Source organism: Antennarius striatus, chromosome 20 (assembly GCF_040054535.1).
Source record: "Antennarius striatus isolate MH-2024 chromosome 20, ASM4005453v1, whole genome shotgun sequence".
Taxonomy (NCBI): Eukaryota; Metazoa; Chordata; class Actinopteri; order Lophiiformes; family Antennariidae; genus Antennarius; species Antennarius striatus.
The window spans coordinates 15,726,039-15,753,313 of NC_090795.1; the positions used below are offsets into that span (position 1 = coordinate 15,726,039).

Sequence of the window (27,275 nt, forward strand, 5' to 3'; positions counted from 1 at the left end):
TCGAGGCTCACCCAGTTCAACACTCCTAACACTCTACCTAACACTCCTTCAGGAGTGTTAGGTAGACCTCATCTGGTCCAGCCACCTTCCTAAGAGGAAGCCTCTTCAGCGCTGATATCAACGGGTCTGAAGTAATGGCAGTGTGGGAAAAGGTGGCATGAAGTGATTAAGTTCAGTCCAGTGAAGTAAAGAGTCTCGCATTTGAAGTACAGAAAATTGTATGATACATATTGTGATGTCTGGATTGGGCTTGGGAGAGGCAGGTGAGGTGGAAGTAGAGGGAGAAGGGGAGCAGGAGGCACATAGGAAGTAGTTAGTAGGACCAGAGGAGTAGCATTGAGTAGAGGGGGAGCTGAACAGATTGAAAAAGCTCTTAAGTTCATCAGCTCGCTCCAAGTTCACCTCCACTGTTATGCACCCATCACCATACCCGTTGATTGTCCCGTGGCCACTCCAGACCTCCAGCACCTGTTTCTGCCCCAGCTGGTTCTCCAGCTTTCTCCAGTTGTCCTCCTTGGCCTCCCTCAAGCATAGGCTCACTGCATGCTGAGCATTCCTCATCTTCTCCTCATTCCTCACTCCTCATTATGCCCTGATGCTGATAGAAAGTGTTTAATAGTACTGGTTGCCGTTGATAGGCAGTGTGTAGATCACTGGATTACAACTGGAAGCTGGAAGAGATCCCTGTTCAGAAAATTCTTTAATAATCATGTTAAACAGGTTATGTCCGACATTACTGAAAAAGTCTTCAATCTATTAATTAAAATTTCTTAATTCTTAATTACAGCCCAAGTTAACAGTCTACACTCACAAAAAAGCTATTTTCCAGCACCTCTTCCTTGATAAATGTGGGATTCCAGACGCAGTCATCCAAGTAGATGGGGGCACTAGCAGAGAAATGTTTACTCTCTGTTTGATGAGCTGAGTAACAAAACAGGTTTTCTCAAAATCCCTACAAAGCCTCTGCTCATCTTGAAGGTGTAGCAGATGTTCTTGTGAACTGACTTAAGGTTTAGTTAGTTTAGTTTATTTGAAAAGGGACAATGCAATTTCATAAAACACATGATTACACATTGTTAAAAAAGCCAGAATTAGCCAGAAGGCTACTTTTCATCTGTAGGTGTCTTAATTAGTACTCAATAATGAATAGTCCAGACAGCAGACGAGGTTGTCTGAAAATCCAACACACTAAATAGAAAACACAGTGGCACAGTAAGTAGAAAAAGAACGAAGAAGAAAGTCAACTTTAATTATCCCCTATGGGGAAATTATCTTTTACACTCCTTGCATTACACCCTTTACAGTTACATGCACATAGACATACATTGTTATATACAGGCCACTTAACACAACACACAACAGCCCGTAGACATGCAATCACAGCAAACAGTATAGGGGGAGGCAGAGTGACGGGTCGCGTGAGGGATCGTGCCCCAATGAGTATCTTTTCAGGGGGACGGCGCCTTGCTCAAGGGCGCCTTGGCAGTGGCTGGGAGTTGAGCCGACAACTTCTTCCATCAGCTCACACTTCGGAGGATGTCTTGGCGGGAGCAGGAATTGAACTGCTGGTGGCTGGGCGATGTCGGGTCTTCAAGACGTCTGCTCTCCTGCTGAGCCACTGCCAGGATTATGTTTGCTCATGTAATAAACACACGTAAACCTCACAGCAAGAAGGCCTTTGGTTTGATTCCACTTTCTCACTTTAAAGTGAATAGGAAGTGAGAAAAGAACTGTCCAAAGATCAGATAGTGAGGGCTGAAGCATTACAATTATGGAAAGTTAAGGGAGGAAGCGAGAATGGCACCGGATAACGGATGGATCCAACTCCATCATCAAATTTGCAGGCGACACAACGGTGATTGGCCTCATCAGTAACAACGATGAGACAGCCTACAGGGAGGAGGTACAGCACATGGCAGCCCGGTGTGCTGACAAAAATCTGCTCCTTAACACCAGAAAGACGAAGGAGCTCATCACCCCATTCACATCAATGGGACAGCTGTGGAACGTGTCTCCAGCTTTAAATTCCTGGAGACCCACATCTCCGATGACCTCTCCTGGTCTGCTAACACCTCCAACCTGGTCAAGAAGGCTCACCAGTGCCTCTTCTTCCTGAGGACATTGAAGAGACACCAGCTGTCTTCAGCCATACTGGGGAACTTCTACCACTGTGCAATTGAGAGGGTCCTGACCAGCTGTATCACTGGTATGGGAATTGCTCTGTCGCAGACCGCGAGATGCTTCAGCGGGTGGTGAAAACTGCCCAACGCATCATAGCAACTCTACTACCAGCCATTGAGGACGTCCAGAGGAAACACTGTATAAGTCGAGCTCGCAGCATCCTCAAAGACTCCTCCCACCCTGCCCACAGACTGTTTGTCCTCCTGCCCTCCGGCAGGTGCTTCAGGAACCTCCAGACAAGAACCAGCAGGCTGAGGAACAGCTTTTTCCCCAGAGCTGTTTCCCTACTGAACTCTGCCCCCTGCTGACCCCTTCACGAATCTCCACACATCTTTCACCCATCTGTAAAATATGTCCACATTACTTAAACCTGTATATAGTCTGTTCACACCACAACAAACTGTTATCCATCTGTATAATATGTATAGCGCATTTATTTCTCATCTGTAAGATATGTCCATAGTACTTCTGTATAGCATGTTCATATCACTCCTTTTATCCATATATCCATATATTATGTCCAATTATACTCACTGCACTTTAGCCTGTATATTGATATTTTTTCCATATTTGATAACCACTGCACTCTAGTCTGTATATTCCAATAATCTGTATACCTTATTATGTATATTGTTGTATAGTTTGTTCATAGCACCACACATGTATGTATATGTATGTGTGTGTGTGTGTGTGTGTGTGTGTGTGTGTGTGTGTGTGTGTGTGTGTGTGTGTGTGTGTGTGTATATATATATATATATATATATATATATATATATATATATATATATATCCGTAACCGAAAACTGCTGTCACAACTAGAGATCGATGAAATACAACGACAATGCTACGGCAAGGGGGAGCCAGGACGCCAGGTCAGCGGGGGGATATCACCCCTCCCACAATCCGTGATTGGGTACCAAGCCCCAAGAGACATAGACAGCCTGAAGCACTGAACCTGAACCTGAAGCACTCGAAACTGCCAAACAGAGACTAACGGCTCTGGCTACCCGACTGAAGCGATACACCAAGGAGATTGAGGCCAGGAGAATAAACAAGACCTTCTCCACTCAACCAGCAAAGGTGTACTCTCAGTGGCAGGGAAATAGCATCCGGCCAGACCCACCAAGAGCTGAGGTGGAGAAATACTGGAAGGGCATATGGGAAAGAAAAGCATCACACAACACCGATGCTCAGTGGCTAGTGGACCTAAGGACTGACCACAGATGCCTCCCAGAACAAGAACCAGTAACCATCTCAATGGCAGACATCCAAGAAAGAGTGTCAAAGATGAAGAGTTGGTCAGCACCGGGCCCCGATATGATCCATACATACTGGCTAAAGAAGCTGACAGCACTCCACGAGCGTCTAGCAGCACAGATGAACCAGCTGCTAAGGGACGGGACGCACCCAGAATGGTTGACTGAAGGCAGGACAGTCCTGATCATGAAAGACCCACAGAAGGAATCTACCCCATCCAACTACCGGCCAATAACCTGTCTCAGTACAACATGGAAGCTCCTGTCAGGCATCATGGCAGCTAAGATGAGTAGGCACATGGATCAATATATGAGTGGGGCACAGAAAGGAGTTGGTAATAACACCAGGGGAGCCAAGCACCAGCTACTGGTGGACAGAGCAGTACACAGAGACTGTAAGAATAGGCAGACCAACTTGTGCACCGCCTGGATTGACTACCAGAAAGCCTACGACTCAATGCCACACACGTGGATACTGGAATGTCTGGAACTGTATAAGATCAACAGGACACTAAGAACCTTCATCAAGAACTCAATGGGGAAGTGGAAGACAACCCTGGAGACTAACTCCAAGCCAATTGCCCAAGTTAACATCAAGTGCGGCATATACCAAGGGGATGCACTATCACCACTGCTGTTCTGCATAGGCCTGAACCCCCTCAGTCACATCATCACAAAGAGTGGCTACGGATACCAATTCCGAAGCGGGACAACAATCAGCCATCTCCTCTACATGGATGACATCAAGCTGTATGCCAGGAATGAGCGAGAAATTGACTCACTGATCCACACCACCAGGATCTACAGCGACGACATAGGGATGTCATTCGGATTAGACAAATGTGGCCGGATGGTATCAAGAAGAGGCAAGATGATCAGAACTGAAGGGGTCAACCTACCAGGGGGCAGGATAGAAGACATCGAGGACAGCTACAAATACCTTGGAATCCCACAGGCTAATGGCAACCATGAGGAGGCCGCAAGGAAGTCATCCACAGCCAAATACCTCCAGAGAGTAAGGCAAGTCCTGAGAAGTCAGCTGAATGGCAAGAACAAGGTCCGAGCCATCAACATGTATGCACTGCCGGTCATCAGATACCCCGCTGGGATCATAAGCTGGCCAAAGGAGGAGATAGAAGCCACAGATATCAAGACTAGAAAGCTCCTCACCATGCATGGAGGGTTTCACCCCAAGTCCAGCATCCTGAGGCTGTACACTAAGCGGAAAGAGGGAGGCCGAGGACTAGTGAGCATCAGGGCCACTGTCCAGGATGAAACGTCAAAAATCCAAGAGTACATCAGGAAGATGGCCCCAACAGATGAACTACTCAGTGAATGCCTTAGACAGCAGAAGCCTGAGGAGGAAGAGGAGGAGGAGGAGACAACATGGAGGGACAAGCCCCTACACGGCATGTACCACCGTCAGATAGAGGAAGTGGCTGATATCAAGAAGACCTACCAATGGCTGAATAAAGCTGGACTGACAGACAGCACAGAGGCACTGATCATGGCAGCACAAGAACAGGCCCTAAGTACAAGGGCAATAGAGGCCAATATCTACCACAGTAGATCTGACCCAAGGTGCAGGCTATGTAAAGAAGCCCCAGAGTCAGTCCAGCATGTGGTAGCAGGGTGTAAGATGCTCGCCAGCTCAGCATACATGGAAAGGCACAACCAAGTAGCTGTGATAGTGTACAGGAACATCTGTACCCGGTATGGACTAGAAGTACCCAAATCCCAATGGGACATACCACCGAAGGTGGTTGAGAACGGAAAGGCTAAGATCCTGTGGGACTTCAGCTTCCAGACCGACAAACAGCTACTGGCTAACAAACCGGACATAGTGGTGATGGACAAAGAGCAGAAGAGAGCAGTGGTCATAGATGTGGCGATTCCAGCTGATGCCAACATCAGGAAGAAGGAACACGAAAAGATTGAGAAATATCAAGGGTTGAAAGAACAGCTGGAACAGATGTGGAAGGTTAAGGTTAATGTGGTCCCCGTGGTAGTAGGAGCACTTGGGGCAGTGACCCCCAAACTGGAAGAGTGGCTCCAGCAGATTCCTGGAACAACATCTGAAGCCTCAGTCCAGAAGAGCGCAGTCCTAGGAACAGCTAAGATACTGCGCAGAACCCTCAGACTCCCAGGCCTCTGGTAGAGGAACCAAACTTGAGGATGACACACAGATACCACCCCACAAAGGTGAGAGGGACATTTTTTATTTTTTTTTATATCACATGAGAAAATCTGTATATCCTGTAATTGCCTTTAAACTAATTGTACTTCTGGTTAGATGCCAAACTGAATTTCTTTACATTGTACCGTATTGGCCCGAATAAAAAAAGATGGAAGGATGGAGACAAATGACAATGTGAGAAGAAGTTGGAGGGAGTAATTTGAGTATTAATTAATGAGGAAAACCAACTAAACGACTAAATAACAGGGAGAGTGTAAATCTGGGAGTGAGACAGATTTGCTTGTATGAAGTGAGGACAACTTTGAAGAGGTTTAAGATTGGATTGTCAGTTGGTCCAAATTATACATCAGTGGAGGCATGCTTAGAATGAAAAGTGGAGTTTTTTTCCAGGTTGAAATCTTGGAATGTCAGTGGATACCTGAAGACTGGATGAGGAGTGCACTGATTCTTCCGTTGAGAATAAGGTTAAAGATCCAGAGCTGCAGTAACTCTTCAGGAGCATAAAGATAGATAGATGCACTTCTCATAAATGACAGATGGAGACCAAAAGCATAACAGGAGAATAGGTATATGCAGAATCGCAGTTCGTTTTAATTCAAAGCAGATTTCAGAATACCAGGTAATCAGTTCAAACAGGCAAACAATTCAGAAGAGGACCAGACAACAGGCAGAGTCAGTACAAGGTAGTCAGACAGGAAGCAGGAATTCTGTAAAGTAGCATACAGTAATCCCTCGCTTATTAACTCTTCAAGATGCGCGGCTTCGCTACATTGCAGATTTTTAGTAGGTTTTCATATGATAACATACACGTATGTTATTGGCTGACAGCATCCGTGTGTGCACTGCATTCCGAGACTCACAGTTCCTCCTGCAACTTTTCTTTAATACAAAAGTGTTTTGAACAGTCTGTGATAACCCGTGTTGTTCGGTCGTGTGTGTGTTGCCCTGAGTTGTCCTACGTGTGTGTGTTTTGCATGTGTTGGCGAGACTGAGAAGGGAAAGTGTGTCAGGATTTGCAGTTGCTTCTCTCTCTCTCCCTCTTCTGAGTCCCTCATAGTTTCCACCTACCTAGGTGTGGCTGTTGCTGGCAGCAGAGCAGCACACCTGTGACTAATCTCCAATCTCCAGACCTTCATGAGGACCAGCTTTCCACCATTCATCGCCAGTTCGTTTGTACTGCTTGTCAGTACCAGTACCTTGGCTCTCCTGAACTCGCACCTTGAGTTTTTGATAACTCTGTTCTCTCCGTGTTCCAGTTCCGGTCTGCTGCCTGTTTGACTATTACCATTCCAGCCGCCTGCCTGCCTTCTCATCTCCTGCCGATTCACCTGCTCAGGCTGATCATCTGGTTCATCATCTCATCACATTCGTTGTTAAATAAATCTCTTTTTACCTTTTACCTGACGTCTGCGCATTTGGGTCCTACAGCAAACCTTGACAGAACGAACTGGCCAACATGGACCCTGCGGAAACAAATTCGGATCGCGTCCGCCTGGCTCTTGCAAATCAATGAGTTCTACTTGGACAACATGAGCAGCTGCTACATAGTCTCTTGGAGAGTCAAAAGACTTCACAAGACCAGATTTCACTGCTTAACTTCGTGATCCAGGAACTTGCCGGCAAACTCCCCACATCCAGTATTCAAGGGTAGCCTGTTTCACTTCAACCTCAAACCTCTGCTGCACCTCAGTCTCCACCGCTGTCCTTCAGAGAAGTTCACATTCCGGACCCTGACCATTATTCAGGTGATATGGGTAAATGTGGGTTTTTTTACTGCAGTGCTCACTGGTTTTTAGTCAAAAGCCAAACACCTATGCCACTGACAATTCTAAAATTGCTTACATTATGGCACTTCTCCATGGGAGGGCGTTAGAGTGGGCAGCTGCAAAATGGCAAAACCAAACTGGTATTCGCAGTGATTACATGACTTTTGAACAGGAGCTGAGAAAAGTTTTTGACCATCCTATCCAGGTTAGAGAAGCTTCTAAGAGGCTCCTCTCGATAACCCAGGGGACTCGTAGTGTGGCAGACTACTCAGTTGAATTCCGGACTCTACCAGCCGAGAGTGGGTGGGATGATTTGGCTCTGCAGAGCGTTTTCTTGAATGGACTTTCTGAACAATTGAAAGATGAACTTGCTGTAAAAAAAGATCCTGCAAATCTTGATTCTTTAATTTTGACATCCATTAAAATGGACAATCGAATCCGCGAGCGTTGTAGGGAGCGTTCATATTTCCACCTTGTCTAACCCTCGCAGTGTCCCACCACGCAGGTTCAGCGCAACCCCTCCTCACAAGCCTGTTGTCCTGACTACTGCAACTTCTGAGGAGGAGCCAATGCAAGTGGCTCGGGCAAAACTAACACCAGATAAGAAGCAGCGTAGAATCAGGGCTGGTGTTTGTATATATTGTGGGATTCAGGGACATTTTCTCGCCACATGTCCTGTTTGGCCAAAAGACTGGGCTCATCAGTGAATATGGGGGTGCTGGTGAGCCACATTTCCACCTCCAATCCTACAAACAAAAATTATACTTCCTGCCATGCTTTGTTTTAGTTACTCTACTCTGCCGTTGACTGCTCTAGTGGATTCCGGAGCAGAGGACAATTTTATGGACTGTAATCTGGCTCAACAAACTGAGTTGGATAGGGTACCCCTTGCTACTCCACTAGTAGCAAATGCTTTAGATGGGAAGCTAATCTCAAAAGTGACCCATTGCTCAGAACTAGTTAAACTTTTGTTATCAAGCAACCATCAAGAACAACTGCAGTTTAAATTAATTTCTTCACCTCAGACTCCGTTAATTTTGGGATATCCTTGGTTAAAACAATATAATCCGAATTTTGATTGGGTCAGTGGAAAAGTGTTGGAGTTCTTTCTGTCACTCAATAATGTTTGCAATCTGCTCTTCCACAACCAGGTTGCGGTATGCCCTCTCCAGTGCCTCCAGATCTAAGTAATGTTCCTGATTTATATCATGATCTGGCACAAGTTTTTAGTAAGAAGCAAGCACTTTCACTTCCACCCCATAGACCTAATGACTGTGCCATCAACCTTCTTCCAGGTTCAACTCTGCCTTCCAGCTGTCTGTACAGTTTGTCCAAACCAGCGAATGAAGCAATGGAGCAGTATATTAAAGACTCTATAGCAGCGGGTATAATCAGACTTTCGTCCTCTCCTGTTGGTACTGGTTTTTTCTTTGTTAGTAAGAAGGATCGTTCACTTCGCCCCTGCATTGACCACCGTGGGTTAAATAACATAACAGCGAAAAACAAATACCCTCTTCCTCTCATCAACTCCGCGTTTCAATCTCTTCACAATGCTACCATCTTTTCTAAACTGGACCTTCGCAATGCGTACCATCTTGTGCACATTTGTAAGGGGGACGAGTGGAAGACGGCATTCAATACACATTTGGGCCATTTTGAAAATCTGGTAATGCCTTTTGGGCTGACAAATGCTCCTGCAGTTTTTCAAGCCCTGGTCAATGACGTATTGAGGGATTTTATGAATCGTTTTGTGTTTGTCTATTTGGACGATATTTTGATTTTCTCTTCTTCTGTAGATGAGCATGTTACCCATGTCCGCCAGGTGCTGCAGAGACTGCTGGAGAACAAACTATTCGCCAAAGCAGAGAAGTGTGAGTTCCATGTTGAGTCGGTTGGATTTCTCGGTTACATCATTGGCAGCGGGCAAGTGAAGCCAGATCCCTCGAAGATCCAAGCAGTTTCACAGTGGCCAGTCCCAGAGACCCATAAACAACATCAAACATTCCTCGGATTTGCTAATTTCTACTGCCGTTTCATCCGGAACTACAGTTCAGTGGCAGCTCCTCTGACTCGTCTCACCTCCCCCAAGATTCCTTTTGTGTGGTCTTCAGACGCGGATGAAGCCTTTCAGGCTCTTAAGAGACGTTTTACTGAAGCACCTGTTCTCATTCATCCTGACCCAACCCTGCAGTTCATCGTCGAGGTGGATGCTTCGGATACTGGTGTTGGAGCTGTTTTGTCACAGCAATCTGCCTCTGACCAGAAACTGCATCCTTGTGCCTTCTTTTCACGCCGTTAATCCACTGCTGAATGGAATCACACTCCTGCAGACTCACCTTACATTGCTGAAAACATTCTCCCACCTTCTTGTGTTTTAGCTGCTCTTATTCCAGCATTTACCGTTCGCCGTCTTATGGATGTTCGCCGTCGTGGCCGTGGCTACCAGTACTTGGTTGACTGGAAGGGTTATGGTCTGGAGGAGCATTCCTGGGTGTCCCGCAGCCTCATGCTGGATCCTGAGTTGATTATGGACTTTTACCGTGCCCATCCTGACAAGCCCGCTGGACCGCCAGGGGGTGGTCGTTGTGGGGGGTTACTGTCAGGATTTACAGTTGCTTCTCTCTCACTCCTTCTTCTGAGTCCCTCATAGTTTCCACCTACCTAGGTGTGGCTGTTGCTGGTAGCAGAGCAGCACACCTGTGACTAATCTCCAATCTCCAGGCCAGGTACATAAAAAATGCAATACAAATACAGTTAAATAAAATTCAGAAATAAAATAAGGCTGAGTCTCAAATAGGCACATAAGCAGACTCTCAATCAAAATTAATACTAAAGCTTACTCAATACAGAAATTCAAAATGAAAAGTATAACATGGCTCTAAATAAGGCAACATCAATAGCAAGATGCCAACGGGCATTTCCTTTAAAAGGGTAAGCTAACTTTACAGGAACTGATGACAGACAACTCTGTGTCCTTAACATGTTTTGCATTTAAATGATACATTAGGCTGGAGCTGCTTTGGTGATATGAAAATTCTCTTTTACAGAAGATACAAATCACTGCGTTTTTGTTGATAGTCCCGTCTTTGTTCTATTTATAAATAAACTTTCCGCCCAAAGGTCTGAGTGGGCTTGCCTCGCTCTCCTGTGTCGCGTCCATCTCTGTTGTCAGTTACTCTGCTTTTGACTAGTGGCGCAGGTAGGAAGTGACATGCCACTGCAGCCTACGGGTCAGTCAATGGGCCACATTTAAAATGCTTGCGCATTGACTTGCCACTCACGATTAATTGCGTTAATTTTTATAGCACGTTAATGGTCAGCGTAATTAATTAATCTAATTTATGCATTAAACTGACACCCCTAATATATATATTTTTTTAAAAATCTCATTTGAAATGTAAGCAAAATATACTTGAATTAAACCAAACAGTGACTGAACATGAGTTCCTCATTTAACACAGAACATAAGACACCTTTGACACACCATAGGTTCGTAAAAGTGTCTAAATCATTCATAGCTCTGAAATAGTTCAAATGGATTCTAATTCTTGTTTGACGCATTCTTTTTAAAATGGCTTCTGCACTGCAGTGAAACGAACCTTCAACCTTTTCCTTCCTGCTTAGATAAATCGACATCTTTGCTTGGCCCAGAAGAAAATTTAGAATCTGCCAATCATTTTTTTTTATCCTTCCTGCGTTTAAGAGAGAGAGAGAGAGAGAGAGAGAGAGAGAGAGAGAGAGAGAGAGACAGAGAGACAGAGAGAGAGAGATTCAAAGTGGGTAGACAGAGAAGTAGGGTAGACAGACATCTTTGGAATAAAATGTCTAGCAATGCGATTCCCAAGACTACCAAAGTCTAAAGGGGTATGATTTCAAGGTGTCATGTTTACACATCTTCACATTTGCCCTGTTCCTTTCATCTCTCATTTTGCAGCTCTTACCAGTCCTGTCTTCTTCTTTTTCATCACAATCACAGACCAGACCAGCCAGACAGGCACTCCCTGTGCTCACTTCTTACAAAGACTCAACAATGGCCTTTGCAGACATATTCTACAGTGGTGTGTGTGTGTGTGTGTATGTGTGTGTGTGTGTGTGTGTGTGTGTGTGTGTGTGTGTGTGTGTGTGTGTGTGTGTGTGTGTGTGTGTGTGTGTGTGTGTGCGTGTGTGTGTTTGGCCCACAGATGGAGAGGTATGATAGTATATATACATTTGAGAATGCCCCCAATTTCTACCTTGTTCATTGTGTTCCACTGCTATTCAGTGAGGGTGTTTTAGAAATCAGACTCCCTATTGACACAACCACTGAATCTAAGGGTCTCTGGTCTGTGGTTTGTGTAGATTTTAGGAAAGGAGATAAATGCATTGCACAGGTCAAAAACAAATCCCAACTCTCAGTGTAGTGAAGAGCACATGAAAGATATTTCACATAAACTATCAAATAGAGACTTCATCATGAACATTTATCAGAAGTATTGTCAGAACTTATGTAAATGAAGAATATTAAACACCAGTACAGGGATTAGTTGTTACAATACCCACAGGCTAACTATAACTAAACTTTTTTTTACATATACTGTTCATACATATACTGTTGATGTTTTGTAAAATTTCTAGTTGTTTCTAGTTGTTACATCAGTGTTTCAGATGACTGATGACGCATCATGAAGAAAAACAATCAACATGCAATATTAGACACCTATAGGAGAATGTGCAGACAGACTAGAAAAGACGTGACATACATCCATCTTCCACCGCTTATCCGTAGTCGGGTCTCGGGGGCATCAGCTTCAACAGGGAGCCCCAAACTTCCCTTTCCCCGGCCACATCCACCAGCTCTGACTGGGGGATCCCAAGGCGTTCCCAGACCAGTGCTGAGATACTGTATAATCCCTCCACCTGGTCCTGGGTCTACCCCGAGGTCTCCTCCCAGCTGGACGTGCCAGAAACATCTCCTTAGGGAGGCACCCCAGAGGCATCCGCACCAGATACCCAAACCACCTCAACTGACTCCTTTCCACGCGAAGGAGCAGCAGCTCTACTCTGAGCCCCTCGTGAACAGCAATGTTTCTCACCTGATCTCGAAGGGAGACACCAGCTATCCGCCTGAGAAAGCCCATTTCAGCCGCTTGTATCTGCGATCTCGTTCTTTCGGTCATGACCCATCGCTCACGGCCATAGGTGAGGGTAGGAACGAAGATTGAATGGTAGATGGAGAGCTTTGCCTCTCAGCTTAGCTCCCTCTTTGTGACATCAGTGCGGTAAAGCGATTGCAATACCGCTCCTGCTGGTCCAATTCTCCGTCCAATCTCACGCTCCATTGTTCCGTCACTCATGAACAGGACCCCAAGATACTGAAACTCCTTCACTTGTGGAAGAACCTCATCCCCCTCAGTCCACCGGTTTCCTGCTGAGGATCATGGCCTCAGATTTGGAGGTGCTGATCCTCATCACTGCTGCTTCACACTCAGCTGCAAACCGGACCAGTGAGTGCTGCAGGTCACAGGCAGATGACGCAAACAGAACCACATCATCTGCAAAAAGCAGGGATGTAATCCTCAGGCCACCAAACTGTAATCCCTCCTCACCGCGACTACGCCTCGATATCCTTTCCATGAAAATCATGAACAGAATTGGTGATAAAGTGCAGCCCTGGCGAAGGCCAACAGCTACTCGGAACAAGTCCGACTTACTACCGTGAACCTGAACACATCTCTCACTTTGAGCGTACAGGGATTGGATGGCCCTGAGGAGAGGCCCCCTCACCCCATACTCCCACAGTACCACCCACAGTATATCCCTGGGGACCCATTCGTACATCTTTTCCAAGTCCACAAAACACATGAAGACTGGATGGGAATACACCCAACCGAGGTTATGCGTGGAGGTAAGCCCCACCAGATCCAACTGGTATCGCTCCACCTCCAACACAAGTTCCGGCTCCTTCCCCGTCAGTGAGGTGACATTCCATGTCCCCAAAGCCAGCTTCTGTCACCCGGGTCTACGTTGTGACCCCCTGTCATCACTGCCACCCATCTGACAGTGCATCCCACCCCATCAGTCTGCCCTGCGGGTGGTGGGTCCACAGGGGTGGGAAGAGTCCACTTTGCCTTTTTGGGCTGAGCTCGGCAGCGGCAGGGAAAAACTCCCTCATCGAGGAAGAGACTCGAGGCAGGACCCATCGAGGGAGGCCATCTGCCTTGACCGTTTGGGTGGAAAAAGAAATGCAATAGAAATAGGGATGGATTAGAGAATGACAGAGACAGAGAGGGAATGGCAGATTGGCCAGATAGAGTCAATATCTTAATGGATTGCATGTTAGGCTGAGTTCACCGACTCCTTGGTTGTTGTGTTCTATACTTGTTCCCCATCATCTAGTTAGTTATTCCAAAAGCACGATTACAGCTGCATGAATGACTATATGAGGGCGACGGCGTCCGCAGCCAGTTCTGATATGTTCTAACATTGTTGAGTCAAGTATAGTGTCTCTTTCACCTACTGCTGATCCCAAAGAACCAGAAAAGTGTCAGTAACTCAGGTCTATAAGATCAATCAGATGAAAACATCCCAGGTGAGTTCTGTTTTGAGTTTCTTTTATTGCAAAAATGTATACAGAAATATAAAATTACATGTACCTTACAAGACCCAGATGAGTGTAACAAAACTTTATCATGGCATATACATATACAACACTGGGTAACCAGAACATAAGACATTTGACAGGACATTACTAAGGACAGTTAACAAAAGGGGTTGGGCAGGTGTGTGTGTGTGTGTGTGTGTGTGTGTGTGTGTGTGTGTGTGTGTGTGTGTGTGTGTGTGTGTGTGTGTGTGTGTGTGTGTGTGTGTGTGTGTGTGTGTGTGTTCATGATGGTTGGTTGTATGTTATTGATAGGTTGACCATGATATTGTCCACGGTGTTGAGGATGTAGTTTGTTGGAATGGGTGAGGTCCACCAGAGGGGAGGGAAAGAGGAAGAAATAATTAAAAAGAAGTATTTCAGGTTGGGTTGGGGGGGGTATTGTTTGGGGGCACCCTGGACCTCACCATCCCAAGCAGATCTGGAGCACAAGACTTGACCAATCCACAAGCCTCACTAACCCTTATACTTAATTTATCTTACAGTATTATGTACCAATGGAAAACACATCATATACTCCAGTAAATGCTTGTCTTATTTGTAGCACAGGACCTTTGGACATTTACAAAATAACTGGAGTTTTTTCAACTTTACTTTAAAGTCCTTGTAATTTATCATTCAATGCCAATGTCATTCAGTAGCTTTCTCACATTCTTCAGTTCCACAGGGTCTGGGTAGACATGACTGAAAGAACAAAACAAATAGACACAATTATTTTAAAATATTCAGCTGGATAGATTTTAGATGTCTGTAAGGTATACCCATAAAGATAATGGACAGAAGCGGCCCTATAGGACAGCCCTGTCACAGTCCAACATGTCTTACTGCCGGCAATATGAACCAAGCCCCAGCTTCAGTCATACAGGAATTGGACAGGCCTCAGCAAAGGGTCTTGAACCCAATAGTGCCAGGGCACTCCCCACAAGACACCACAAGTGATGCGGTTGAATGCCTTTTCTACATCCACAAAGCACAAATGGACATTGAGCAAACTCCCACGAACCCTCAAGCATCTAATGAAGAGTGCAGAGCTGGTCCAGTGTTCCGGGACGTAAATCGCATTGTTCCTCCTGAATCTGATGTTCGACTATTGGTCTAATCCACCTCCCCAGGACCCTGGAATAGACTTTCCCCTGGGAGGCTGAGGAGTGTGATCCTCTGTCATAGCCCATGTGAGTGTTGAAGTCGCCATGAAGAACAATGGAGTCCCCAGTCAGAGCACTTTTCAGTACTCATGCTGTCGACTGCCACCCAATCCACACTGCACCTGTCCCCTACTTTTCTCTCGGCAGGTTGGGCCCACATCGTCCATTTGGGCTGAGCCCAGCTGGGCCACCAGGACAAAGGCCTGGCCACCAAGCCCTCGCATATGAGCCCCAGGGCCCTGGGGGGGGGGGGGTAGTAGTTGTGCCACACCTACTTCTAACACAAATCTACAGAACAGGTATTACATGGATTCAAATGTAAAATAGGACTGATTCACATAAACACAGGTTCACAATCAACTTTACATTTCATTGATCATTATTTTCATGATTAATGCTCATACCAACCATTTCACTCCCTGTGAAGAGCAGATAGAATTCCATTTTCCCATTACTCTTCTTCTGAGATATTTTTCAATACACAATCTGTTATCCCCACTTAATACAAGAACACTTTACTTCTATAATCATCACCAAGAAAATAATCCTGAACATAAACCATCTCAGCTGTTCTTGCCATTCCAACCACAAGAAGAGGTTGTAAAACAATCAAGTCAGCTTATGCACTCCCGCATTGTGAAACAATATATAATGGCAGTTTTGGCAGTCCAATGAAGCGCCAAGGAAATACACAGTTGTTTGAGTGCTTCTTGAGAAACTTTCAAACAGCAGTACCACAAGTCAAGGAAATGCCAAGAACCACAAGACTGATGTGTTTACTGTAAATCTATTTACTACTATTGTACATGCTTCAAATTCATATTGTGACTACCAATTGCCCCCTCACTGGGGTCAATTTATAATAGAGTCGCTGCTCCTTCGGAATGGAGTCAGTTGAGGTGGTTTGGGCATCTGGTGCGGATGCCTCCTGGGCGCCTCTCTAGGGAGGTGTTCCTGGAGCGTCCAACTGGGAGGAGACCTCGAGGCAGACCCAGGACAAGGTGGAGGGATTATATCTCAGGGCTTATATTATATTCCCAAACCTGAATTATATCTCAGGCTTGGAACACCTTGGGATCCCCCAATCGGAGCTGGTGGGTGTGGCCGGGGAAAGGAAAGTTTGGGGCTCCCTGTTGAAGCTGCCGCCCCCACGATCTGACTACGGATGAGCGGTAGAAGATGGATGGATGGATGGATGGATTATCAATTGCCTTGGGATCATCTAGTCAGAGCTGGTTGATGTGGCCAGGGAAAGGGAGGTTTGGGATTCCCTTGAAGCTGCTGCCCTGCGACCTGACTCCAGATGAGTGGATGAAGACAGATGGATCAATTGCACCTTACCTCTATTCAACATTAACTGGAATTTTTTTTAATTTAAATTTAAATTGATGTATTAAGTCTATTAAGAGGACGATAAACAATATTCTGAAACACATGTACTCACTGTCCACTTCCGCCATCTGGTTGTATTTTCAGGGGAATGATCTTTGTTGTGACCACATCCTTTCCATCTTTATTGGTGGAAATCATAAATAGCAGCTTCCGGTCGAAGGCCTTCTCCAGTAGCTTGAGAAGCTTCCTGCCGTCATGGTTGTCAGGAAGAAAAGTACTAATCTGGAGTCCTGTGTAAGGCTGGCCAGGATGAGGGTGTTTCTCCTGCAGAAAGAGTGGTTTCAGTGATGCAAGAAAGAACATACAAATGAACAGATGTAACTTTGTTACTGAAAGTTTAAGTTTAAAACGTTTAAACACCACTATGTATGGTGTTTAAACTATGTAGAGAACTGGAAAAAAAAATTTCAAAGAGTTTGGCCCCCGCCTCACACCCTATGCCAGCTGGGAGGGGTTCCAGCGCCCCGTGACCCACACAAGTGAATGAAGTGGGTAGGAAGATGAATGAAAGAATGAATAACAAGACCCCTTTGAGATGCCTCCATTGCATGTTGTTTTGTAACCCACCTCCACCCCAGCTCCTCCTTTTTTTGTGACTCATTTAATGGCCTTTTTTGTTATTAATATCCCGAATGAGTGTCTCTGTCGCGCTTTGCCGTTTTTCAGATAATGTGTATGATAGCTGTGTCTCTGGCTTTGTATGTTGTTAGGCAGAAAGGCAGAGAGATCAAAAACAGAAACCATAGCACAATTTAAGTTGCTACAATTGTTAATAAACCTGTATTTTGGTCTTGTTACTTTTTTTTGGGGGGGGGACATATTGGTGTAAATAACTATTTACATATAGCTGATGCTGTACTTTGCCAACCCCAAAAACCTGTATAAGACTCAATTGTCTCTTTCTCAAATCCTTACTTTACATTAGTTATAAACTAGAGAACAAATTTCTATCAGGCCAGAGCCAACAAAGGAGGACACAAAAGCAGGACTTCAAAATCTCAAGATCTGAATTAAGAACCAGTGCACAAAAAGTCAGTCCAAAAACACAAGCAACGGTATACTAAGGGGTCATCCAAAAGCAGGGTGAAAAGGAACAAAAATTGTATCTAAAAACAGAACAAAAACAGATGAACTGACACAAAGGGCATTGCACAGACTAAATGCGCAAGGGGGGAGTGTGTTGAGGGACAGGTGAAGCCAATCATGGTGGGGCAGGAAATCACATGGGACTGAAAAAAACAAGGGCACAATGTAAAATGAGAGACAAGCCTGAGTGCTAAAATAAAACAGGAAACATTGACAAGAACTGAAAATGTATGACCATAACAAAGCGTCAGTGTGTAACACCTGCTGTGTACTCTTGATGGGGGCGGCAGTGGCTCAGTTAGTAGAGCGGGTCTTCCAATGTTCCTAAGATCGATAGTTCCATTCCCGCTCCCGCCCACTCACCTCGGAGTGTGAGCTGACAGTGGGAGATGTACGTTCACCTCCTGAGCACTGCCAGGGCACCCTTGAGCAAGGCGCCGTCCCAAGTTGCTCATTAGGGCACACCAATAAAGAGCTGCACCCCCACTCTACCTCCCCCTGCATGCCTACAGGCCCCGTTGCCTGTGTATGTGTTACAGGGGCCTGTACATACTAATATGCAAGTTTAAAAAGTTCCATTCTATGCCAATCGATTGATCTGTAATCCAGGCGCGTTCGAGTGGTGCAAGTAAACAAACACATGTGAACGCGAGGGGGATGGCAGGGTTGATTAGGTAACTCAAAAAGGGGAGGGTGATAGGGAAGACTCAGGGGGGAGGGGTGCAGATAGGGAGCTGAGAGCTACGCACCATTAAAACGGACCTTTTGAGAGCGGAAGAGAATTTTTCAATATTCAATCAAAGATATTGAGGACCATGGATCACTTTGGGGCAAGACATTTCAAATACAGTGTAGTTGGACATCTGGCAACTGAATGACATGAACTGAAAAAGGCATAATATGGAATCTTTGAGTAAAAACCAATGTCTTCACTAGACAGCAGTCAACAAGGAGCAAAGTTCAGACAGCATGAATTTCACACGAAAAGGACACTGGCCTGACGGTGTCTTTACGACGTAAGCTTGATTCCAGATGAAAACAAGTCCTTATTAATACAATGTTTCATAATGTAGGAAATACACAGAATAGAAGGAACAGAGTGGATGCTTACCACAGGAGTCAGGACAAGAATTGTCACAAGAGTTGTGCCAGCTGGGTTAGACTCCAGCAACCCCAGCAATCCGCCATAAATGGAGCAAGTGGTAGACAATGCATGAAAGTAAAAGTGTAAATGTAATGTAATATATATGAATAGGTACCTGTAGAGGTTTGGAAGTGTCTAGGAGAGGTGGCAGTAGAGTTTCTGACTGGGTTGTTGGACAGGAACTTAGATAGTGAGAAGATGCATGAGGAATGGAGAAGTGTGCTAGCCCATTTTTAAGAACAAGGGAGGTGTGCAGAGTTGTGGCAACTACAGAGGAATAAAGCTGATGAGCCAAACAATGAAGTTATGGGAAAGAGTAGTTGAAGCTAGACTAAGGGCAGAAGTGAGCATTTGTGAGCAGCAGTATGGTTTCATGCCAAGAAAGAGTACTACAGCACAGTATTTGCTTTGAGGATGTTGATAGAGAAGTACAGAGAAGGCCAAACAGAGCTGCATTGTGTTTTTTTGTGTGGAGAAAACTTATGCCAGGGTGCCCAGAAAGGAACTGTGGTATTGTATGAAGAAGTCTGGAGTGGCAGAGAAGTATGTTAGAGCGGTGCAGGACATGTATGAGGGCTGTAAGACAATGGTGAGGTGTGCTGTAGGTGTGACAGAGAGTTCAAGGTGGAGGTGGGACGGCATCAGGGATCAGCTCTGAGCCCCTTCTTGTTCGCTATGGTGATGGACAGGCTGACAGATGAGTTTAGACAGGAATCTTCATGGACTATGATGTTTGCAAATGACATTGCGATCTGTAGTGAGAGCAGGGAAGAGGTGGAGGAGAAGCTAGAGAGGTGGAGGTTTGTTCTGGAAAGGAGAGGAATGATGGTTAGCCGCAGTAAGACAGAGTACATGTGTGTGAATGAGAGGTACCCAAGTGGAAGACTGAGGTTACAGGGAGAAGAGATCAAGAAGGTGGAGGATTTTAAGTACTTAGTGTCAACAGTCCAGACCAATGGAGAGTCTGGAAAAGAGGTGAAGAAGCGTGTTCAGGCAGGATGGAACGGGTGGAGGAAAGTGTCAGGTGTGATGTGTGATAGAAGAGTTCCTGCTAAAATGAAAGGGAAAGGTGTACAAAACTGTGGTGAGACCAGCGATGTTGTTTGGTCTAGAGACAGTGTCACTGAGGAAAAGACAGGAGACAGAGCTGGAGGTAGCAGAGATAAAGATTCTGAGGTTCTCTCTGGGAGTGACCAGGAAGGATAGGATCAGGAATGAGTACATCAGAGGGACAGCACATGTTAGAAGTTTTGGAGATAAAGTCAGAGAGGCCAGATTGAAATGGTTTGGACATGTCCAGAGGAGAGATAGTGAATATATTGGTAGAAGGATACTGAGTTTTGAGCTGCCAGGCAGGAGGCCTAGAGGAAGACTAAAGAGGAGGTTTATGGATGTATTGAAGGAGGACATGAAGGTAGTTGGTGTGAGAGAAGAGGATGCAAAGGACAGGGCTAGATGGAGGCAATTAATTCGCTGTGGCGACCCCTGATGGGAAAAGCCGAAAGGAAAAGAAGAAGCAGATATATATGAATAGGTACTTAGTTAGGTAGGTAGGTAGGTAAGTAGGTAGGTAGGTAGACTAGCGGGAACCTGTGGAAATTCCATGATAAAATAATAATATCAGACTTAATTTGTTTTATTTTAATCTTCGGAGTCACAAGAAAACAAACTGCTGTGTCCAACAAAGCCGTAATGGTTCCGTGTATTTGGGATGGACAAACACAAAGACAAAGGCCACTTTGGCAGTCCAGCCATCCAGGTAGACGCAGGCTTCGTGTGTTCCGTCCTGGTGAATAAAGCATCAGGGCTCCCCACATGACAACATGAGGTCCGTCACAATCAAAGAATATAAACCGTTTGACAAAGCCAAAACAGCTTCGTAAGTTAGAGACATTTACAAATGTGAAGTCCGGGGCTAACTCAGCTCGCGGCCCGAGCTTCCGGGTAGATAGCTTATTCAAAAAGTTGAGGAGATATACACAAGCCCGTAACACACACACACACACAAAGAGCCTTTAGGCATACAGGTGAGGGAGAGGTAGTGTGGCGGGAATGGAATGGAAACTAGAACAAATGACCTAGAAACTATATCACTAAAACTATGTCAAACAGAGACTAGCGAGTGAGACAAGATCATATGAGAAGACAACAACTCAAGTTTGGGTTGAATAACTTGAGTTTGAAAAAGCCATGTACCTTGGTACTATGTCTCCAAAAAATACACAATAAATTATTATTATGCATTGAGAAATTAATTAATTTCAATAATAGTAAATATGTACACAATCACATTTGTTTTGATAGCAAAGTCATAAAGTCTTCAACATAGAAGAGAAACTGATATACGACAAGCTTCAGATCAGTGAGTCACCTTTTAGCTAGCAACACTAAACGTGAGATTGGAATGAACAAGGGACATTGGTGGGCTTCCCACACCCAAATTTGTGTTTATACACACACACACACACACACACACACACACACACACACACACACACACACACACACACACACACACACGGTACCATTATTTTTTTACTGGCTTGTTTGTAATCGATTTAGTTGTTTTCTCTACTTCAAGTGTGAGTTTGAATAAGATGACGTAGTTCTGCAACTTCTGTTGATATCAAAACTCTCTCTGGATTTTATTTTGAGAACTAAGATGAACCAACAAAAGGTATTTTATGGAGTTATTATTTATAATGACTGGTTTCTATTTAAAATCATAATAACTAACAAGAACTGGCCCCAAGTGAAAGTCAAATAATGCAACCCAAAAGTCTATCACAATGGTAGGCTGAGACACGCAAGGGGATCAATCCATCCAGTGCAAAACAGAAGACAACTAAGCCGTGCCAATAAAAGAGTGAAGACAGATTTAACACGAGTTGCTCACATCCATGCACATAATACGGAAAACCAGCAGAATATCTTCATCGTTGAAATAGTGAGGCACAAGGAGAGAGTTCAGGTAGATATGCAAAACCATGCCTAACACCACCTTATGCAGTTGCTAGATACAGAGAGAAGGATCTAACATGTGAACAATGACCAGCATATAACTACATGAGAAGAAGAAGAAGAAGAAGTACACTTTATTAATCCCACAAGAGGAAATTACATTGTCACTCAGGTATAGTATATACATTCTGTGTTAGTTTTTTAACAGTATCAGGCCCCCTGAACACAGCACACAAGGGGGCCTGTAAGCATGCAGTTAATACACACATCAAACTACACACATTGGGTGGCAGAGTGACGGGCAGCGGCTTCCACAACGCGCCCCAAATTGAGCAGCTTGTAGGGGGGACAGCACCTTGCTCAAGGGCGCCTCAGCAGTGGCTGGGAGGTGAGCTGACACCTCCCACCATTAGCTCACACTCCGGTGATATCATGGCAGGTGCTGGATTTGATGCACCGATGGTTGGAGCAATCTGTCTGCAAGACATCTTCTCTCCCGCTGAGCCACTGCCACCAAAGATGGTGTAAGAAACATAAAGAAATCAACTCCATCTTGCTGCATCAATACTGATCAGACACATGATCAGAATCTAAACCGTAGATCTCACTGAAGAATATATAGAATATACTGGTTATATAGAATATAGGATTCAGATAAACATATTTCCCTTATTTTGTAAACATTGCTGAATACGGTTCTATTTTTTCCAGTTACATGTAAATTACTTAGTACCATTAAACTGGATAAGAGGTTGTAGCATGTAATATAAAAAAAAAATCATTAAACTTTGGAGTGTTAAATAATTGGGCCCAAACTGTTGTGATAATTGCATATAAAAGCAAAAGCATTGCGTGGAGACCTCGTCTATCTTGGCAAAGATGAGCATTCACTGATCACTATCTAGTTTCTATCAGCTTTCCACTGATATTCACTAAAAATAATATGCTGTATTGTGTGAAACACCATTGTTTTTTGTTTTTTTTTATCCTGCGAGTGTTTGCACTTAGTTATAAGAATACATATGTTTGTTTCTAGGTCTGCATAACAAATCCCTTATTTTACTCAAGACTTAAGAATGAGTTTATCTTAAAAAAGATTATTTACAGTAACCTAGCTAACGCTGCCTTATTGGAGCGGGGGGGGATCGAGGGACAGTGAATATAAATTCACATTGTATTCCCGATTTTTCAAGCAAATTCTGAAACCTCCAAAAAATTACATTGTTGTGGATCATACCAAAATGTTGTTCTTTTTTTCCAGCAGCATGCCCAGCCCTGGTAGATACTCCAAACAAGTATGTTGTTTCACTGTTGAGTAATTTTAGTGCAGTTCTCCTTTTGTCTCGCAAACTAGAATAACCAGCTTTGCACGTGTTCTGCGTTACACTGAACTATTTCTTCTTTCTCTCAAATGGTAATGCCATTAAATAAATAATAAATATTTAACTACGAACACAAATACATTGGGGACACTGCACATTCTATTTTCAAGCAAGAAAACTGGAAAAAGTACATAAATGCTATAATATTTCACAGAAAGTCAAGAAAATGTTGAAAAAACATCAATTAGGGAGGACGTTGATTCTGTGATAAAAAAAGGTGTTAACAGGTAGCGCTTACGTAAGGATCAAGGTAACTACTGCTTATGCTGGCTGTGCATTTGTCCTAAAAAACAGAGTAAAATGGGTCGTTCAAGACACTTTTCTGATGAAGAGCGTTTTCTAATCAAGCACTGGAAAAAAGAGGGGGAAACCTACAAAGAAGTAAAGAAGCTTGTAGGCTGTTCAGCTAAAATGATGTTGAACACTTTAAAATGACAGAACCAGAAAGACGAGGTAGAAAAATAAAAACAACTTCTAGAATGGATTTGGAGTATAGCCAAACTGGCAAAAGTTCAGCCAACGATCATCTCCAGGAGAATTCAAGAAGATACAAATGTGCCTTTGAGTACTATTACAATCAGACAACATCTATGTTAAGCCACTCTACCAGCAAGAATCCCTCCGCAAAGTCCCATTGTTAGAAAACAGGCACCTGCTGAAGCGGTTACAATTTGTCAAAGAACACTGGCCTGAAAAGAAATGGCCTAAAATTTTGTGGACTGCATGCATTAAGCTTCCATGTTGTACAGAGCCAGTATTTGGTGAGCTAACATAACAAAATGTTAGCTAACCATGTAATCTAATTATGCCTCAAAATCTCTGCCACCCTCAATTAAAAGCTTTAGAGAATATCAATACTATCAGAGTGTACTTAAGAATCTTTAGGGATTTAATAGATTTGATGTGCCAGGGCAAGTTATTCCACAGCCTGTGGGCAGTTTCCCAGGCACCATCCTATGTAGAGCTTTTAAAACCAAAAGTAAAATCTGAATATTTTGTCAAGGTCATCATCTCATTTTTATTCCGTTTGCCGCCCGCGTGATGTGCTTTTTGTTTCATCTTTCTATCTGCAACGATTGAGAAGATATTTGGTGGACTAACGGACGAACAAATGGCCAGACCAACGGACGAACACACGAACACTGACAATTACAAAATATCACCGCTTTGAAGCGGGGTGTAATGAGGTATGAACCAGGAATACGTATCCACAAAGACCGGGATCTACATTATTGCCATATATAAATATATCATTTGGACAGAGATGTGTGGCCGGATACTATCAAAGAGAGGCAAAATGAAGTAAACTGAGAGGATCAACCTACTAGAGGGCAACATTACGAGACATCCAGGACAGTTACCTTGGGATCACACGGGTTATTGGAAACCACAAGGAGGCTGCAAGGAAATCTAACACAGCCAAAGACCTTTAGACAGTAAGGCAAATCCTGAGAAGTACGTTGAACGGTATAAGAACAACGTCAAAGCTGTCAACATGTACATACTACCAGTCATCAGATAGCCCACTTGGATCATGAACTGGCCATTGTTGGACATAGAAGCCACAGGTATCAAGGCAAGAAAGCTCCCCACTCCGTTTCATCCACATCCAACACCTTGAGGTATTACACTGGTAGAAAGATGGGGGCTGAGGACTAGCAAGCATTAGGGCCACAGTCCATGATGGAACATGGAAAAGATAAATAGATATATAAATGATTTATTCAAAAGGAAATAGTGTCTGCCTAAATTTCCTACCAAAAAAATACCTAAATTAAGTAGTATATCAACAAGATAGCCCTATTGGATGAATTGCTAAGAGAATACATTAGGCAGCAGAAATGTGATGAGAGTAAGGAGAAAGAGATGTTAGCAGCATGGTAGGATAAGCCCCTGTATGGCATTTACCGCTGTCAAATAGAGTAAGTGTCTGATACAAACAAGACCAGCCAACTGCTGGAAAACACCTGACCAACAGACAGCACAAAGGTTATGACAGCACAAGAGCAGATCCAATGCACAGGGGCTATGGAGAACAGGATCTACCACAGTAGATGTTTCTAACATGATACAGTCCGCAGTGGCAAGGTGTTAGATGCTCACTGGATGAATGTAGATAGCTGGATATACTCCTAAAGGTGGTGTGAAAAATAGGCTCAAGGTGTTAAGGGACTTCCAGACTAACACAAAGCTGCTCGTTAGCCAACCAGACATAGGACCTGAACTGAGGATGACAGACAGACAGAGAGAGAAAGAGAGAGAGAGATTTTTTTGATTTTTAAAATCCCGTTTATGCATAAAAGCCAAATTACAAAATATCACGTTGACACACAAAATCCAAAAGTTTCACGCAAAAAGGAATTCACATCTGAGAGAGAGATAGGATGGAATAGATTGTGTTGTGTGGCATTTTATTTATTCAATTATCAATTACAGTATGAACTCTGACTTTCTTGATATCTGTCTGATTCTATAATGAACAGTGATCTGCGTCACGGTGGGCAGTGATGATGTTTTGGAATGCAAATGAGAAAATGATGAAAAGACCTCAAGAACTTGAGGTAGTTCATTTTAAGGATCTTGAACTGAAATTCAAAACATGAGCTTGAGTTGCATAGCTAATTCTAATCTAAAATGGCATGTAGTGGAAAAGCACAAGGTTTTCACCACACTTACTGTCTGTACTCCATCTGTAAATGTGAAGTTGACCTGCAGGGTGTTACTATTGGGGAATGCTGGCAGGACCCTGTGGAGGATCTCCCAGGTCATCTCACCCTGTGGCTGGCAGCCATTCTGCGCACTGTACACTCCATCCACTGCTTCATTTGCTGCACAGAGAACAGGCCATAGTTCGCTATTTTAAAGATGATTGGAGGACAGTCATTCAAAGCTTGCAGACACAGAGAATTAGATGTGTGTGTGTGTGTGTGTGTGTGTGTGTGTGTGTGTGTGTGTGTGTGTGTGTGTGTGTGTGTGTGTGTGTGTGTGTGTGTGTGTGTGTGTGTGTGTGTGTGTGTGAAGGACCTTGTTGTACAAATGACGGAGGGCCCTGTCCATTCAGATAACGGTTGCAGTGCAACTTTTCAGTACTCTGGCTAGAGCCCATACTGGGAGGGGGTCGATGAAATCAGAGGTGTAGCTGAAGATATATCCATAAAAAAACAATTTATTCTACAAGACCAACACTGACAAGGCAATAATTGTAATTGTAATAATTTTAAAATAGTTGTACTTATTAAAAATTTGACCAAAGTACTAAATAAAATTAAGTTCAATGTAATTTAACATTAAATTAAATTCACATTGGAATATATGCTAGAATAACGTGTTAGATAAAATATTATATCTTAGTGTGAGGCTCCAAGTGATTATTCATAATGTTATTTAATAAGCATAAATATTGAAGGAAAATCACTACTAGTAAATGGAAGGACTTGGTCAGTAACTATTTTGACACAGTCTTAAGAGCATGGTAACTGAACACAGCAAATCGTCACCCTCACATCATTATGAACCATCAGTAGAAGTTGTAATAACAGAAAGCAGGCACAGCCATTGTCATAATAGTGATTGATAACCTGTCCTTTACCAGCAGTTCGTAGTCAGTGTTGTGTCTACACTTTAGAATATGTACTGTAATTTGCCAAACAAAATGTGGATGAAGAACTTGCTGAAATTCTTATGTAGTTCAAATGAGTGTGAAGCAGATAAGAAGTTTAAAATGACTGAGCAGTACCTTTTCTTGTGAAGTTCCTGGAGTTCAGATGTTTGTTGAATTCCTGTGAACAGAGACAGAACCAGGAAGACAGGAGGGCGTGTCGAGCTGCTGGTGAATGCTGAAGGATCCGTTCTACTGGTGGAGCAGCTTTGACAAGGATTCCTCTGTGTGTGTGTGTGTGTGTGTGTGTGTGTGTGTGTGTGTGTGTGTGTGTGTGTGTGTGTGTGTGTGTGTGTGTGTGTGTGTGTGTGTGTGTGTGTGTGTGTGTGTGTGTGTGTGTGTGTGTGTGTGTGTAGGATAAAGATGACATCATTTTTGCTGTATCATAGTTTATGTTTAAAAGGTCGGCCATTAAAACCTTTTCTGTGACTTTAATAAGATGGTTTCTCGTGTCTTGCTATAAATTGATA

At 43.9% G+C, this 27,275-nt stretch overlaps 1 protein-coding gene across 2 annotated transcripts; it reads right to left on the reverse strand.

Moving 5' to 3' along the window:
* Nucleotides 1-14,034: 14,034 nt before the first annotated feature.
* On the reverse strand, nt 14,035-27,015 carry dtx3la (deltex E3 ubiquitin ligase 3L a). Of its 2 annotated transcripts, none has more exons than XM_068304337.1 (5): nt 26,884-27,015; nt 26,172-26,286; nt 25,824-25,975; nt 16,627-16,838; nt 14,035-14,721 (listed from the first exon to the last, which is right to left on the reverse strand). In XM_068304337.1, exons 2-5 carry the CDS (start codon nt 26,251-26,253, stop codon nt 14,652-14,654), a joined length of 516 nt encoding a protein of 171 aa, XP_068160438.1. In that variant the 5' UTR covers nt 26,254-26,286; nt 26,884-27,015; the 3' UTR covers nt 14,035-14,651. The 2 variants fall into 2 exon arrangements, with proteins under 2 accessions (XP_068160438.1, XP_068160439.1); XM_068304338.1 differs by lacking the exon at nt 14,035-14,721 and adding an exon at nt 14,750-16,475.
* Between the last annotated feature and the right edge of the window lie 260 nt (nt 27,016-27,275).